Raw genomic sequence first — 18,524 nt, forward strand, 5'->3', positions numbered from 1 at the left:
TGACAAATCTCACGTGATTTGACATGTAGGACACATGTATCTCAAACGATTTGCCACATAAAACGCGTATGTCTCTTTGCTAAACTTTATAATAGTTTTAGTATCTATACAAGCAGATCCGAAATTGAATGCAGTAGATACTTGCTTATGTCATGTTAAAGGGCATATTTATGTCTTATTGCCTGTATATTTTGATGGTGTAACTTTTTTGTTTTAACAATGTACTTAAACATGGAATAGTGAATAGTTAAGGTATGAAACTTAAAAAAAAAAAAATTATAGTTTAAATATATTTTTTAACTATTTATTTTATAGTAAACTACGAGCCGAATAGTATAAATGGGTTGTGTGTTCACGAAGCGAAAAATTATCAGAACCCATAAATTTTAAATTTTGAATCCATCTTTATTTTTATGAAAGGTTAATAAATTTTTTTACTAAGTTGATGAGATTTCTTGCTTCTATTTTTGGGGGTGGGGGTGGGGGGTGGGGGGGATTGGCCTTGTATTTTCTTTTTGGAAGAGGAATATGAGTACTATACAAGATGGGACCTTTAATTTGGTCTTATAATATCCACTTGTGCATTTTGGGGGGATTTGTTTTGGGGGGTGGGGGTGTTCATTGTTGATAGTGGGGGTGGGGTCATTTTTCTTTTTTTTCTCCTCCAATGATTTCAATGAAATTGGATATGAGATATTTTATCACACTATGTATACATATTCAAAATCTAGAAAAGTTATTTCCGTTAGAACTTCGATAAAAGTTATAATAACAATAATATATCTATTATATTCTCACTAAGGTCTGAGAAGGATAGAGCATACTCAGTCTGTATCACTATCTTAGTTGTGAGGTCGAAAGATTGTTTTCACAGAATCCCGGCTCAAGATTAAAACAATCTAGAAAAAGCATAATATAAGTACAAGAAACAACATCAGATAGTAACAGAAATAATATTACAATCAATCTATCCGAAACAACAAACATCATTAAAAACTCCAAGAAGAAAACGCCACAAGTATATCACTAGGTTGGTAAGATTAATTTAACTATGCATCCTCTAGGTTGTTGCAACATCAATCTCATATGTTGTTGCATTGTTGAAATTGAAAGATTAAATACTAAAACTATACTTTTAAAAATGTGTCACACATTATAATATAAATTATATATAGTAATGTTTACTTTTGAAGTCATAAAAAAGATGAACCACTTTTCAAACGCGTTTGTTTGAATATAATATGCACATAGAATAGACCTTAATGTCAATATTCATGACTTAATAAACCTCTTCATCAGTGGCAGAGCCAGGATATTTACTAAGGGGATTCATAAATGAATATACGAACTAACCGAAGGGAGTTCAAAATTTAATATATATATATATATAAAATAATTTTAACCATGTATATGTAGCATAATTTTTCGCCGAAGAGGGTTCGGATGAACCCCCTCGTCAAAGGGTAGCTCCACCCCTGCTCTTCGTGAATACGAGCCGAAGAGATGGGTTGAGATTTGAGATATGAGTTGCGAACCCCTCATGGGTCCTATCATGGGAGCTGCAAGTTCGATAGGTGTATACAGAAAGTCATGCGATGACTTGCACCACTATGAAGAAAAAACTCTATTTTCTTTCGTAGAGGGAGATGTTCACATTCAAAAATGACTCATTGATTACGATTAAAATTTTAAGTTGCATACATTGTTATCTTAGAAATATTATTATCTTATAAGTAATCAATGATATAAATACTTTTTACATTATCGATGCATAAGACTTAAACTCATTATCATACGAGAGAATTAGTCTTCGTTTTTTTTGTGTAATTGCAAGGGAGAGTATGCCAATATGATCTTAATGAGGGGCGGACTTTTGCATCTGACATTCTTTCGGCTTCTCTCTTCGAAAGCCTGCACAAACAAAGAAATTTCGAACAAAAGTGTGTTATCCCATTTTGCTATGTATTTTTATGTTTTTCATTTGTTATATCATTATATGTTCTGAGCCGGGATCTATCGAAAACAGCCTCTCTACTTTGAGGTAGTGGTATGAACTGCGTACACTTTACCCTCCCAAGACCCCACTTTGTGGGAATACACTGGCATGTTGTTGTAGGGTTGGAAAGTCACTGATAGGAGCTGGAGGTGGGGGTGGGGGTGTTATGGGGATGATAATTTAATTTATAAGTACTACATATAATGTGAATTGATTAATATTCAGCCATTGACACTTCTGATCTCCTTCTATTAGATCTAAAATTAGCATCAAACCACCAGCCTGTCACTGACAATTATCAACCTAGATTGGGAACATGGCCATGAGTTTATGTTGTTGTGTTAAAGGGGAGCCTTGTCGCTACTCGTAACTGTTAAAGTTGTTATCACATGATCAAGAAGTCATGAGTTCAGACCGTCGAAACACCTTTCGTACAAACGTAAGAGACTTTTATGGTCCAACCCTTCCTCGAAACTCACACAGCCGCTCATAGCAAGAGTTGTAGTGCATCACTCGTAACGGTTAAAGTTGTTACCATGTGACCAAGAGGTCACGAATTCAAGTCGTGCAAACACCTTTCGTACAAATGTAAGATAGGTTGCATACAATAGACTTTTGTGGTCCAACCCATCCTCGGAACTCACAGTCACGCATAGCAAGAGTTGTAGTGCACCAATCTCCCCTCTTAGATACCTCTATTATTGTAGACATAACTTCAACACAAAGAACGTATCTCTCAAAAAAAAACTCAGATTTATAGACCCTTGTTGTCCGACCTTTCTCCGGACCACGCACATAGTGGGTTCAGGCATTCATTCTTAAGTACATACAATCTGTAGAATTACATCATCCTTTTGAGCAACATCTTTGATAGGTTCAACATCAAAGGTCAACATGTCATTCAGAGACCATCTAGCAAAAGGAACTGCTGAATTACATAAATACAAAATGCTATAAAAGTAGCTACAGAAGATGCTAAAAGCGAAATAGCGATAAACAAGATAGAGAGATGCAGCAAATTTCAGATTTGTTCTTGATCAGCCAGGACCGACTTTGGGAATGTCGTAGTGTTCGCTCATGTTTGCCAAGTACTGATTGAAATCTTCAATCCGGTCACGATGTGATTTATTAGCGGTCTTGGCCATCTTATGCATGTCGATCCTCTCTCTTTGTTCTATGTAGCGTCTCTCTGCAGGGGTTAGATGATCATCCCAGCGACCGGCATTTTCTTCACCTACAGATTTAGTTGCATCTGTGGTCTCTTCCTTGGTGGAATCATCTATTGATCCACTACCACCATCTACATCCAGTCGAGAAACATTTTAGTGAAGCGGATAGACAAGAAAAAACACATATCATCTCTCACAAGCATACACGACCGAGGTGTTTTTGCTCCTTTATCTTCGGCCGAATGTGGAATACGTCTCGGTTACTTATCCAATAATAGCTTGGAAACAATGAGAACGACATATAGCCATTAAATTAAGTTCGAACTACTGGAGTGGGTCTAAATTTGTAGTTCTTCAACGTCCTAAGAACGACTAATGTGCTGAACAGTTGTTAAATTGCAATTTCTAGCCCTACCTATCATATAGCTAAAAACTACTACGTACAAGCATATTTCCATTGGATTAATGAAAATTGGGATTTTAAGACATCAAGTTGAATCACAAGAATAAACTGTTCAATCCTAGCTACCATCGGTTCATCTATTAGCTTCATTTTACTACAACTTAAATGCAAAGGGACGGTGGGCAGAATCGGTAAATAGGAACAGTAATAATAAAAGCACAAGAATTTATGCACTTTAAGATATCATTACTCACCTGTTGAAAGCTCATTTTCTGTAACCTGGGAGATTTGATCATAATCCTTCTTTTGTTTCTTTTTCTTTTTCTTCATTCCAGGAGCTTTTACATCCAATGCCTTTCCCTTTAGTTTCAGCTTCCCGCCAACCACATTATCATATGCGGACATTTCTGTCAGGAGAATCCAAAAACATTGAGCTTCGGACAGAATAATAAAAAGCGTACAGAAGCACAATCCTAAGCTTGATATGTAGGCGATATGACATTTTTCAAACTGAAAATCTGTCTGTAGTAACAGCACTAAGTCACAAATAATACAGTCCCTACTTCTTTTATGGCCAAACAATCCCCAAGGATCAGTGACACGGTTTGAAACTTGGTATATAACAAGCCTACCCCCTAACCTTCTACACTTAAAATACTCTTTGAACACGTGGTATGCACCAAACCCACACATCAGGTGAAGCTCTCAGCTAGTCGAAACCCCGGATGTTCATATAGATGCCAATAATCGCAATCTGCAAAGTCTTAACTTTCTTTACAGAAAGTATTTGCAGTAGCAATAATGTGAACTTACATTCTTCAAAAATACAAACGTGTTCTTTTATAACTGTAGTGTTCGGGCCAGTACTTCGACTATTCCACGGGGTACCGCTACCTCCCACCAACATAGGTGTAACTCTATCCACTAAAGCTTGGACAGATGGGAAATACAAATGTATTACAACAACAAAGTAAGAGATATGGATGATGCTTCATCCTTTTGTGCTTCTTTCTTCTTCTTCCTTTTTGTTTTATTGGTCATTCATTGTGTGTTCATGAAAGGATAAAAACAAGATTCAGGAAACATCTAACATTAGAAAATCCAATGAAACGAACTAAGATAAAACGGAATCAATACACTGGATTCATATAGCCAATAAATACCAACCGATAAAATGCTATGAACAAAACAGAACGAGATTAACACATAGTTGATTGATAAACGATCCAATAGAACTTCTTTCTTTTAAACAATCCTTTAACAAGGCAATTTTTATTTTTAGGGATGCTGCAAGCAATTGGTACCAATTTGAAAGCCAAAAGTGAAATGATTCTAAAACGGATAAAGTAATATGCTTCAATACATCAAGATAACAGATTTCAAGATCTTAATATTCACATAATTTCCATTAGGATACCAACCAATCCCAACATAGCCAAAACACTAAGTAACTTCTGTCAATCTGTCACGGCCTTGGTGGACAACGTTACCAATCAATGTGTTGGTAAACGAGTCACAAACAGATTAAGTATAACCACATGCTTCAACATCAACATAACATATACCAAGAACTTAAAATCCACACAATTTTCATTAGATACCAATTCTGTCCCAACGGAGGCAAAACCACCAAGTAACTTCCTTCAATTTGTCCGAGCCTCAGTGGACAAAGTTATCTGACTCATGTTCTATCAATCCAAACCTTGGTGGACAAAGTTATCCGATACATGTTCTATTTATCCAAAGCCTTGGCGGACAAAGTTACCCGATACACGTTCTATCTATCCAAAGCTTTGGTGGACAGAGTTACTCGATACATGCACCTAAGGGTGTGTCCCAATGGTCAATGGAGTGCGTTGAGAGCCTGAGGTCTCAAGATTCAAATTCCAGCAAAGACAAAAAATCAAACACTAAGTAACTTCTTTCAATATGTCCAAACCTCGGTAGACAAAGTTATTCAACTAATGTTCTATCAATCCAAGCCTTGGTGGACAAAGTTACCCGATACATGTTCTATCTATCCAAAGCTTTGGTGGATAAAGTTACTCGATACATGTTCTATCAATCCAAGCCTTAGTGGATAAAGTTACCCGATACATGTTCTATCAATCCAAGCCTTAGTGGACAAAGTTACCCGATACATGTTCTATCTATCCAAAGCTTTGGTGGACAAAGTTACTCGATACATGTTCTATCAATCCAAGCCTTAGTGGACAACATGTTCTATCTATCCAAAGCTTTGGTGGATAGAGTTGCTCGATACATGCACCTAAGGGTGTGTCTCAGTGGACGTTGATAGCCAAACGTCTCAGGTCCAAATTTTGGCATTGACCAAAAAAAAAAAAAAAAACTAGGTAATTCTTCCCATTTGTCCTAACCTTGACAAAATTACATGATATGTGTTGCTCGTGGGAGGTAGTTTAGTCTAGATGCACGAAAGCTATCCCGGACATCACAGTTATAAAAAATATTACTCATACATTAGTCGAGATGCACACAAGCTACCTGAACTAAGAAAGCCCTAAATCCTAAATCTCACTTCACCCTATGATTTCAGCTCCAATGGAATTAGCTTTATCACGATCCATAACCAAAATAAAGACAAAACTAATGTATATAAACCATATATATTCAAATTAAATTAAAAAAAAACTCACAATTTTTTTAAAAAAAAAACCATAAAAATGAAAATTTATTGAAGATTTTATTTTATAAACAATATATATATATATATATAAACGGTGGCGATTATGTAGCTGGCGATGGATGGCGGAGGACTCACCGGAATACGGCGGCGGTCGGAGCTTCCAAAAGCTGTTCGATAGAAAAGTGGAAGGAAAAAAGAGTGATTTTTTGTTAAAGGGAGAAGATAATATTTACGTTGGAGACCCACAACTATATTTAATTACATGAAGACCTCTCCATTTCTTGTTTTGCTTATTTTACTACTTACAAATATACGATGATCTAAGTATTGGTTCGAAACTAAATGTTTAGACGTTGGGACTTTGACTATGTACATTAACTAAAATGTCTTTTTTGTAATTGATTAAGAAGGAGAGTTGTTTTATACTTTCCTTTGAATATATATATATATATATGTAAGTTGTTAGTATGAATAATTAAAACAGATTGCACCTAATTAACACATTTTTTTACAGAAATCAAGTGTTTAATAGGTGTTAGGTTAAGTACAAGTGTCTAAGTGAAAAAATCAAACAAGTTTGAGGGGTTGCATATGTATTTCGCTTATATAGTTTGAAGTTATACAAACTAGGATTATCCATTTACCATATTGCAATATATCGATATCGAACTCAGACCATATAAAATTACTTTGATAATAGTAATGGTATACTATCTTTTGAAAATTGAACATAAAATTACCAAACAGAAACTTCAAATATCGAATCATATCCAAATTGATTGTATCCTATTACGAGTATGTAATAACAAAAGAATTAGAAAATCTCAAAATGTCCCACATTCATTTTCCTAGTTTCAAACATAAAGACCCAAAAACCTTAGTGAAAGAACTGTGCTTTTGGAAGACCTGAGAATTCAGCTTCATTATTACGCATGTGATAAATCATTAAACTTATATTTCAAGTATTCCTTCTTAATCTTGCTTAACCTAAACCTTTAGACTCAAGAGTATGTCTTCAAACCTACAACTTATCATAAATTTCTCTTCGAATCTTGTCAATCAATACAACATCATCAACAAATAACATACACCAAAGCACGCCGCATCAAAACATTCATCACCAAAGTAAATAAAAATGAGTTAAAAGTTGATCTCTGATGCAACACTGTCAAAACACAAAAATACTTTAATTCTCATCCCACCATTCTTACACGAGTTTTCGTACCACCTAAGTCTACCTAATATTCGTCACGGTTCAAACAAATCTATATCTATATTTATTTATTACTGAAAAGAGGATGCAGCCTTCTTATTAACCCAAATGGCAGCGTATAAAATTGACTCGTGTAGCTTTTAAGAATAAGTTAGTTAATTAGGTTGAAATTACTATAAGTTAGTTAATTAGGTTGAAATTACTTACTACTTATCTTTTAATTTGAATTTGTAAATATACAAATATATATTTTAAAATTTATCATATTTCAAAATTGAGAAGTTACAAACAGTTAACATTACGTTTCTTTATCCAATTCGTTTTTTAAAATCAAATTTTGTTTGATAATGCAAATAGACGTTTTATGGGCCCTTTAAGTTTTTTTTTTTTTTAAAATGAACCTTAAAAAATATAAATACGGATACACCTTTTATGCCCACTTTAAGTTTAACTTAAAATAATACTAATAAATTTTAAATCATGCAAACACATGTTTTTAATTTATATTTAAAAAATGTTAAAATTATTTTTATGTCTTAACATTTAATTATTATCTGGCTTTAATTTCTAGAGCTTTTTAAGAAACCAAAAATTGTATAATTTAAATTTGTAAAAATTTGTTTTTACAATTTAAATTACGACAATAAATCTAAACATTTGATTAGGGGAAATAGGTTAGTCTTCTTCTTTTTTTTTTTTTTTTTTTTAAAGATATTTGTTATTCTATTTAAATCTTTTAAATTCGGGAAGTTACCAACATTAGATATAACTCTTTTTCCATTTTCACATTCTCCACAAAAGAATCTATATCTATACCTATCTATATGTAATAGGTGAAGCAAAACATTCGTGCGCTAACAATTATCGACACCACAAAAATCCTATTTAAAAAAATAAATAAAAATAATTCAATTTAATAATTAAAAACAGGATAATTAAACAATTTAAAAAAACTGATAATATTATTTGAAACAAACTCTTCATATTATGGACAATATGGTTAACATATTTCACAATGTACATTTGCTTCAACAAAAGGAAAAGGAGTGGTATGTACCGTGTGTATTCATGGTAAAGTAGATTGACTAGTTGGAGTTGGAAATCGAACCCCTAACACTTACTTAAGCGATGTAGTGAGCTAACCACTAGGTCAATCAAGTTTGATTGTGCCTACATATAGTTGATTTGATATTGATGTTTAAACTATATATGAATATTTAAATAAAATTTATTTTATTTTTAATAAATTATTATTGTAATTTTTTAAATTAATAAGTTCATAATGTAATTTCATTCATGTTTCATACTTTATGGTTAATCTAAAGTTATTTCCTTTCTTATTTTATATATTTAATTATATGGTGGATACAAACAGATAGAAACTATAGATGAGATGTAGATTTGATGTCGAAGATATGTTACAGAGTGAATATTGTGTTACAAAGGAAGAACCACACAGAAAATCGAAGAGGATGATAATGAAGAATAGATGAAAGGATTTATCGATAGTATTTAACACCTGCTACTATACTAAGGTTTTTTCTTATGTCAATACTAAATATCATGAGTTAATTTATTTTGATCAATTTTCAAATTTTGCAAGTTAAAAAATCAACATTGGGTATATAGTGTCATAAGGTTGAGTTAATGAGTTATGTTATTAGTAACAAGGGATGATTAATAACACTAACACAATATGAACCGATAAAATTTGATTAGTTGAAAGAAAGAACTACGTAAAGTAAATTTTGAACAAATTCAATTTTAAACGTAAAAAGTATATTTTGCTTGATTGTCTAGATTATTCTTAACCTTTAGATTTGTTTTTGTGTGTGTTGTTGATTCAAGGACTTAAAATTAGTTTTAAGGAATAGAATATGTATACTTATGTTTTAGATGAATGAATGGATAATGATTTTTGAATGCTCACAAAATTTATTGAAATTTAAAAACTTCATTGAAGAATTATCAATTTATAAAGTAGTGATTGATTCTTTAAATTTGAATCATTGGAAAAATGATTTAAATTCACAATCGATCAATTAACAATAATTTTTCTAGTATGTAATAAAGTAACAGAAAATTTTGAAAATCCCAAAATGTCCCTAAATTCATTTCCCCAATTTCTAACATAGAGATCCAAAAACCTTAGTGAAAAATTTGTGCAATGCAGCTGCGACCGCGCCGCCGTAATCACTCCCCTCCGGTGATTCCTCCACCGTCCGTCCGCGGTGAAGTTCACCGCCGCCGCCGTAGAGGTCGAAAAACCCTAGACAATGATCGGATCAGTCAGTTACCGGATTCACTCCTCGTTCAAATTCTGTCTCTTTTGCCAACAGTCGAAGCGTCCCGAACTTCAATTCTCTCTAAAAGGTGGAAGTATCTTTGGACTTTTGTTTACAATTTCGACTTTGATTTTAACAAAGAGCAATTACAAGAGTTTGAATGCTTTGTTGATTATGTATTAGCTCATTCCGCTGCTTACAAAATTGTAAAATTCAAACTCCGCGGACCCTTTTTCGGTGACTCTTTTTGCGATGACTCCGGTATTAACAGATGACTTAATTTTGCCGTTCAAAGAAAAGTGGAACATGTTGAATTGTGGTGAGATGAGTATAAATCCATTAGTAAATCTTTCTGCACTTGTTTGTCTTTGAAAATTTTGGATACTATAAGTTTTGAATTTCCTTATCAAATGGCAATATCATGGACGTCTCTAAAGAGCATAAAGATGAAGGAGATATGTTGTGAACACGTTGTGAAGTTACTGGCAGGCTGTCCAAATTTGGAAGTTATGGAACTTAAAAGCGTGAAGGCTTTTGGTAGGCTGGAAATTAATTCGTTAAAATTAAAGAAACTGTATTTGGAAGATCTTTGTATGGATGATGCGGGAACCGATTTCTCCTTGGAAATATTTGGGCGGAATCTTCAGCATTTTGAAATTTCAGGAGTTCTTGAAGACGGCAAGTTTTGGCTACTAGATGTGTCTTCCTTGATTAACGCTTATCTTAATTTCAGCAATAGTTGCTTCTGTGAAAATGATTGTGAGGATGAACATCAAGGCTTTATGACCCTTGTCGTACATAATTTTCAAAAGTTGAGTTGCGTAACTGAGCTTACACTCGGATCTTGGTTCACCGAGGTTTGTATTCAACTCTTTCTGATCTTGGTTCGCACAAATTTCACAAACATAATTGGATTGATTAGAGAAACTTGTAGCCTTTCTACCTTTTCACAATCCTTTAATCTAAAAACCAGATTTTTTACAGCGTTGTTGCTTAAAATGTTTAGTATCTCCGTGTTCTGTGCCTGTAGTTTCTTCTAGTCTCTTGTTCGTGGTGTTTTGGTGATGTCTATAATTTCGAATAGTGTCTTGTTTCCTTTATTATCTAGCGGTGTGGTATGTTCCTTTTTGTTGTTTGCTTTTATGTCTTTTATTTGTTATACTGCTATGTGTCCTGTGCCAGGGGTCTATCGAAAACAGGCTCTCTACTGCATATGTGGTAGTGGTATGGACTGCGTACACTTCATCCTCGCGGACCCCATTTTGTGGGAATACACCGGGTATGTTGTTGTTGTTATCTCTGCGTAGTACTTTTTTTTTTTGTTGTTGTCATGCTTTCTCCAATAGTTTACTAGTTTTTAGTCAATGGCTAGGGGAGTGCGTGGCGACGTTGGTGGTTTGGCAACCTTTTAACTCACAATGTCCTGATCTAGTGTATGTCACAGACACCTCTCTAGTCTCCAACCAACTCACAAAATCTCTTAAAACAGACTATAAGGTTTCGTTTTTTTTTTTTTTTAGGGAAATGATATCCATTAATGAGATAGATCTATTATCGATCAAATCGATATATAGATAGATCAATTATCGATTTGACAAATCGATTATCAATCCGACAAATCGATTATCAATCTGACCTATATATGAACGGATTGATTATTAATCCGAAAGATCGATTATCGATCCAATTTATATATGGACAAATCATTATCAATCCGACAGATCGATTATCGATCCAACCTATATATGAACAAATTGATTATCGATTCGATCTATAAATGAAAAAATAGGAGTAGATTATTTTATTAATTGAAAAATTGAAGAGGATTAATAGTAAAATTTTGGACATGTAATAACAGAAACACTAGAAAATCCCAAAATTCATTACCCCGATTTCCAACATAGAGACCCAAAAACCTTTGTGGAAAATTTCTGAAAGCTCAAATGCGGCTGCGACGGCGCCGCCGTAAGCACTCTCCTAAGGTGATTCCTCCACCGTCCGTCGGCGCCGAAGTTCAGCGCCGCCGTAGAGTTCGGAAAACCCTAGACGATGATCGGATCAGTCAGTTACCGGATTCACTGCTCATACAAATTCTCTCTCTTTTGCCAACAGTTGAAGCATCCCGAACTTCAATTCTCTCTAAAAGGTGGAAGTATCTTTGGACTTTTGCTTACAATTTCGATTTTGAATTCCGCTCAGGTAGAGTAAAAGATTTCGAATCTTTTATTGATTATGTATTAGCTCATTCCGTTGCTTCCAAAATCGAAAAGCTTAGACTCTCTGGTGAATTTCGTTACGGCGAGTCTAATATCAATGGATGGCTTAGTTTTGCGGTTGAAAGAAATGTTGAACATGTTGTATTGCGGTCATACGATGAGCGGATACTATTCGGTGAGCCTTTTTGCACTTTTTCTTTGAAAACTTTGGATATTACTTATGCTGAATTTCCTTATCGAAAGACAACATCATGGACGAATCTAAAAAGCATAAAGATGGATGAAATATCGTTAGATAATGAGGCCATTGCGAGTTTACTAGCAGGCTGTCCTGAATTGGAAACAATGGAACTTTCCGGACTGCATTGTTTTAGTCGCTTGGAAATTAATTCGTTAAAGTTAAAGAGAGTGTATTTGAAAGACCTTTGTTTGGATAAAGATCTAGCTGAATCGGAATTCTTCGTGGAAATTTTTGCTCCTTATCTTAAGCATTTTCGGATATCAGGAAATCTTGAAGATTTCGAGTTAAGGCTTTTAGATGTGTCTTCTTTGGTCGATGCTAGTCTTACATTCAGACATAGGTGTGCTAATTGGACCTGTTGTGATTCTGGTGATGATGAGGAAGAGAGTCGTTGGAATTATCACCAAATATTTATTATTACGCTCGTTCAAGAGAATTTTCAAAAGTTGAGTTGCGTAACTGAGCTGAACTCGGAGCTTGGTTTACTAAGGTTTGTATTTAACTCTCTCTAATTGATTTTTGAGATGAAGGGGGAGTCGTGGAGTAACTGGTATAGTTGCTGCCATGTGACCACGAGGTCACTGGTTCAAGCCTTGGAAATAGCCTCTTGCAGAAATGCAAGGTAAGGCTGCGTACAATACACCCTTGTGGTGGGGCCCTTCCCTGGACACCGCGCATAGCGATAGCTTTAGTGCGCCGCACTGCCCCTTCAGAAACAATCTCTCTAATTCACATCTGAGGCAGGGGCGGATCTAGGGCCTCAGAGGGGGTTCCGGAACCCAGTAACTTTCGTACGGATCTAGTATTTATATAAAGAAATCTGGTAAATATATAAAAATTATAAGTTAGGAACCCATAAACAAATTGTATTGTTGGTCTAGTGGAGCACAGGAACTAGTAAAAGTTTTACCACAACCTCTTGGTTGTGGGTTCAAATCCCTTTAGCTACTATTTAGTTTTATTTTTGTCTAACATGGGAACCCACAAACTTTATATCCTGGATCCGCCTATGATCTGAGGTAGTGGTATGGACTGCTTACACTTACCCTCCCATTTGTGGGAATATTGGGTATGTTGTTGCTGTATATTTTATAAGTCATCAATCTTAGCTTCTAATATTTTGCCAACTCTTACCCCTTAATATATTCAACTTTAATTTATCGGAGCATCACATCAGGGTATACCGATTTTAGTTGATGAACCAACAAAGTTTGCTTAGCTGCTATAATTTCATGTTGCAGGCCCTGTGCATGATGCAGCTCAAAGGGGTGTCTATTCCAGAACTTAAATGCAAATGTCTAACGTTAGAGTTGGATGACTATTTTAATTTGTTTGGAGCAACTGGTATTTTGCGAGCCTTGCATCATGTGGAAACGCTCAACATAGACATTTTTAATCCTGTAATTTCTTGGAACTTTTTCTCTTCTTTTTACTTCTATTCATTTGGATCCCGTCAAGAAAATAGTTTCTGAAGGAGAATGCAAATATGTCCTTGATCTTGATTATATCCCGTGTCTCCAGTTTGGTAGGTCCTGATGCGACTTTGAGTTAGAATGTTCGGCCGAAGGAGATAATATTGACTTGCAGAGTTGTATTTCAAGCTTTGAGTTGCCCAACCTCAAGAATGTTAAGATTGTCCAATCCTCTGCGTTGTGTTTGAGATGCGATTCAGCCACAAGAAGAACTTTCAACAAGGGCTTTGACACGCGTTTCGAACTTTTAGAACTTGTGTTAAAGAATGCAACAATTTTGGAGAAGCTTGTGATGCCAGCCATGATAAAGTGCAGGATATGTTCAAACTTCTTCATGTCCGAATTTGTATCTCGAATGCCTAAGATAGTATTAGGTTGCCACTTGCCTATGAGCCTCCTCGAATGGTATGATTATTCCAGATTCCTGGACTAGACCGCAACTAGTTTTGTGTCCCGGGTTATGAGAGATGTCCCTTTTATGCTGAGTTTTTGATAAATCTCTCATGCAATCTATGAACCTCTAACTTCCTATATGTAATTATCACTAAATTTTTGTGGTGTACCAACTGTTATGGTATCTTGGTTTCTCAAGTAAGTGGCATTTTATGTTTCATTTTAGATGTTGTACGTATTCATTGAGCCAAATGATATGTTTTATTTTGTTACTTTAATTTGCCAGTTGCATCAAGGTCTATCATTGTGTAATGATTCCCTTTAATCTTTGTATGAGATTGTGATTGAGAATGCATGACTATATCTATTAGTTTTATTAGCCTGAAATCTCATTCTTGGGGCGGACTTTATGTTAAAGAATGCAATAATTTTGGAGAAGTTTTCGATATCGACCATGATAAAGAGGCATTCTGATACTATTGAGGCATTCTGGTACTACTGAAGTAAATATTTTAAAGTGATGGTCAAGGAAGAAGGCGTTCGAAAGGCCGACCGACTACTATCTCATAGGCATTCTGGGGGTAAAACACTATACCAAGTCATGAGCGAAAGCAAAATACTCTATGCCAAGTCATGACCAGTGGCGACTCAGAATTTAAGGGTCATAGGTGCACGAAAGGTTCGAACGCATATTGACATTCAAAGCTTTAAGGTTCTGCTTGGAAACTAAAGCACTCAGCCATCTTCTTGGCTTACAGGATGCTTTTCTAAATCTTATCATCAAATTTTACACATTTTTTGTATAATTATACCTAATTTGCCTCGAATGTAATGGGTGTTAGAGCTATCACAAAGATAAATAGAGAAGTCTACTTAGCTTATTACTAAGTCATATCTTTGTGATGTATGACTGTTATGGTGTCGTTTCTCTGAAACATTTTCGTGTTGCATTTTAGATGTTTTACATATCCATTGTGATTTTCTTTCAACTCTTGTCTTCCTGAACCTGATACGATGAGCAGATAAGCCACATTTTTTATTATAGTTAGCCATATGATATATTGTGTTTAAGCATCAAGAAGAAAAACATGAGCTCCACCTTCTTTGGTTGATAATCTTGGAAACAGCCTCTGACAGAAATATAAGATAAAGCTGCATACAATATACCCTTTTGGTGGGACCCTGCACATAACGGGAACTTTAGTGCACCGGACTTCCTTTTTTTTACTATATTGTTACAATATGGCCGTGTGCGAAAGGGCCCAAGAAAAGTATCATTCATTTTCTTTCATTATATCCACAAAGGGGAAAAAAAAAACTAATACACAAAAACAATTCTTTTGTATTCTATTTAATCCACTTTCAATAGAGGTAGCACAAAAAAGAATTGACTCTAATGAGATACTCCTCAACTATAATTAAAATGGCAGAGACATACCTCAATTTAAAGGGATCCTATTACCATGAACTAATAATAATTTTGACATTCTTAGTGCCTACGTGGCACAACACACTGAAGTGTCCACGTAGGCACACGTGTGTGCCATGTAGGCACTAAGGATGTCAAAATTACACTTTTCAGGAGGGTAAATAAGACCCCCTTTAAGTTGAGGTGTGTCTCTACCGTTTTGGATATAGTTCAGGCGAATAACAAGGTATTTTCTCGACTCTAATTAAACAACCTCCTACTCTTCTTATTATTCATTTTCTCCATATAACCATTTTCATAGCTCAAAATGGATGGAGAAAATTACTTAATAGTTATTATTATATGGTCAATAAGTTGCTAGAATCAAGCATTTAATGGTGTAACATCAACCTCACAAAACCAAACATCAGTAGCAGCATTGGTTGGAGCAGACAAAGTTGCATTTATCATTGTTCATTTTTGAGTACTCACAGTACACTTTTTGACAAAAAAAGGAAGACATTAGTATCAAGATTGTTACATTTATCTTCAGAAGCAATCCATTTTTCGGCTTGTTCGGAGTACTGTTGTTCAATTTCATGAAAGCATTTTCTTCGAATTCTTCTGAAACTGAGCGGAGTTGTGAACTCGAGATGATGGTGGGTTATTTACTTGATAGTGACCTGCAGTAGCATTTCCATTACCATATGCATCAACAGCTGACAATATGAACTCACCGAAAGTACTGATGATAAACAAAGCCCTCGAAGTTCTTTGGAGGTGTACGAATAGAACTAAGCATCGTTTTACATGTCAAGATGAACACTTCCTCGTTGTAAGTTAAAGATGCCTTCAGACAAACCTCGTCTTTGATGTAGTATTCGTGTCCAGGCTCGTTGAAGTAAGGCTGAGCGTTGAGGACTAGTCCCTGGATTGAGACGAGGACCTAAAGAATCGTGGAAGTTTTCGAGTTCCATCGTTCGACCCAGGTTCCACTCCAAGTGTTAACGAGGCTCAAGCAAACATATCCGTCAGGATAAAGATTAGGATTCATATGATATCCACGCGACAGATAACGAACTTTGGGAGGTTGTTTCGGATAATCTGAAGGAAAGACAATGTCAAAGAAGAAGAGTCCGTCATGATATGGAGTACCGGCAGCACCAACAATGACAGCGCGAAGAAGATCCATTCGCGACTCATAAGTTCGAACATAGATGGATTCAGGGAGCTGTTTCTCCAGGATTTTCCATTCTTTCATTATCGTTCTGTATGCAGAAGTGTTCGTATCGATGAAGCATTTTTTGTCCTTGCTGGATCGGTTCGATTTGACGTAATAGTGATCTGATTCATCTGATACAACATCAAAATGTAGGAATTTGGAAGTAGTAGCAGATTTTTTGCTCTCACCTGCAAAGAAAATACCACAAGTCAAGTCAGTATTTACTCCTCATCTAAGTCAAGGGTCCTTACACGAGGTTAGGGTCAGATTCTCGAAAAATACACTACTCTAGGAGAACCCGACGCGTGCGGTTGACATTTTTGAAGAGTCCGAGCAACATAGGTTGTCATCATATCTCAAACAGATAAAATGGCATCCTAGTGTTCCAACAAGTGGAGTTAATTAGGAAGGGTATAGTGTACGCAGAGTCGCAGACTTTACCCCTGCGTTTGAGAAGGTAGAGAGGTTTTTTCGGAAAGACCATTGGTTGATTAAACCGTGAAAAAGAGACGATAGCAACGAATTTAAACAACAACAAGATAATAAAATACCGATAATATAACAAGATAATGCAACCTAAATTACAAAATGATCATCTAGATACGTCCAAAGTTTATGTGCCACGTAAGCGTCAAGTGCTCGCAGGACACAGTAGAACCGAGTTGAGGTGTCTAGATGTGCATTTTCAAAGTTACGGTGTCAAGTTATCTGTTGAGACCAAGTTAATTAAGGTGTCTATTTATATATTATGTCTTTAACATTTAAATCTTATGTTATGGTTATTCAACATCCAAAAAGAAAACAAATTGGCATAACATAAAGAGTTAATACATAAAAATAACCCTAAACTTGATACTATTTTATAACTTTGACCTCAAACTTTGATAATGCACAAATATGATCTTTAACTATTCAAAACCTGAACAAATATGACCTCCGATTTTGCAACCCACATGCGTGAGTTTCACTCGCGCCTACATGGAAAGGTAACCCAATCACACGGTGCTACGTCGTTAAAAGGGCTGACTTGGAGAGGGGTCGTATTTGTGCAGTTTTAAATAGTTAAAGGTTATATTTGTGCACTGTCAAAGTTTTACTATTATGCCCTTACTAATTCATTTTTATATATTTAAATGACTTTTCACTATTTTTTTTCATTATTTTTGCTCAAAGATGAAAATGACATCTAATTTCCTTTGTCATTGCGGAAAAAGAGCAATATTGAACATTTATTAATTAGGTGGGTCAGCATCATACGAAAAAATCGTGCGGGTATGTATGTATATTATAAAGCTGAGCGCGAATTTAAGTTATATAATATATCTAAATATAATTTATTTAAATATTAAATTAAATATGAAACTATACTGATAATAAGAAAATTATAATTTTAATAAAACGTTACTAAATTAATGTTAGTAGTAGTATTATATTAAATTAACGTTATCAAATTAACGTTATTAAAATATTATTAAATTAACGTTATTAAACTAACGTAAAGGCGGACCTATTTGATTGCCATAGGGTTCACCCGAACCCCCTCGGTAAAAAAATTATGTTGTATATATAAGGTAGAAAATCTATATTTATGTATGTATATAAATGTTGAACCACATGAAACAAGACACTTAGATAGCCCAGTGGTGTTATTTGATCTTCTTGGACGCTTCCTTCAGTTTACTGCGCCGGTTCGATCCCTGCTAGTGGCTATTTCTTTTTTTTAATAAAAAAAATGCTAGTTACTGCTGCTATAGAAATAAATAAAAAAAATTATAATAATAATAATAAGCGGGTTCGATCCCTGTTAGTGACTGTTCTTTTTTTTTTTAATAAAAAAAAAATTAGGTGCTGCTGCTATA

At 34.9% G+C, this 18,524-nt stretch overlaps 3 protein-coding genes and 1 pseudogene across 5 annotated transcripts in view; 2 read left to right on the forward strand and 2 right to left on the reverse strand.

Moving 5' to 3' along the window:
- Window positions 1–2,728: 2,728 nt before the first annotated feature.
- Window positions 2,729–18,524, reverse strand: part of LOC107851408 (protein FAM32A) — an 18,384-nt gene continuing 2,588 nt past the window's right edge. Inside the window, exons 1-3 of one of the 2 annotated variants that reach the window (XM_016696407.2) lie at window positions 6,351–6,500; window positions 3,823–3,975; window positions 2,729–3,296 (exon numbers count right to left, since the gene is read on the reverse strand). In XM_016696407.2, coding sequence (XP_016551893.1) covers window positions 3,034–3,296; window positions 3,823–3,973 — 414 coding nt within the window. In that variant the 5' untranslated portion in view covers window positions 3,974–3,975; window positions 6,351–6,500 and the 3' untranslated portion in view covers window positions 2,729–3,033. Of the gene's footprint in view, window positions 3,297–3,822; window positions 3,976–6,350; window positions 6,501–18,524 lie in introns of those variants that run through there. The other variant, XM_047401350.1, reaches the window with a different exon arrangement.
- On the forward strand, window positions 9,596–10,816 carry LOC124889483 (putative F-box/FBD/LRR-repeat protein At4g13965). The gene has a single exon (XM_047401351.1). It carries the CDS (start codon window positions 9,596–9,598, stop codon window positions 9,986–9,988), a length of 393 nt encoding a protein of 130 aa, XP_047257307.1. The 3' UTR covers window positions 9,989–10,816.
- Window positions 10,124–14,260, forward strand: LOC124885255. Of its 2 annotated transcripts, XM_047401347.1 has the most exons (5): window positions 10,124–10,570; window positions 10,896–10,992; window positions 11,913–12,660; window positions 13,412–13,570; window positions 13,692–14,260. In XM_047401347.1, the coding sequence occupies exons 1-4, from the start codon at window positions 10,124–10,126 to the stop codon at window positions 13,422–13,424; spliced, it is 1,305 nt and encodes a 434-aa protein (XP_047257303.1). In that variant the 3' UTR covers window positions 13,425–13,570; window positions 13,692–14,260. The 2 variants fall into 2 exon arrangements, with proteins under 2 accessions (XP_047257303.1, XP_047257302.1); XM_047401346.1 differs by lacking the exons at window positions 13,412–13,570; window positions 13,692–14,260 and having other exon boundaries at window positions 11,913–13,409.
- Window positions 15,972–17,015, reverse strand: LOC124889779 (annotated as a pseudogene).

This window comes from Capsicum annuum, chromosome 12, assembly GCF_002878395.1.
Source record: "Capsicum annuum cultivar UCD-10X-F1 chromosome 12, UCD10Xv1.1, whole genome shotgun sequence".
NCBI classification, from domain to species: Eukaryota; Viridiplantae; Streptophyta; class Magnoliopsida; order Solanales; family Solanaceae; genus Capsicum; species Capsicum annuum.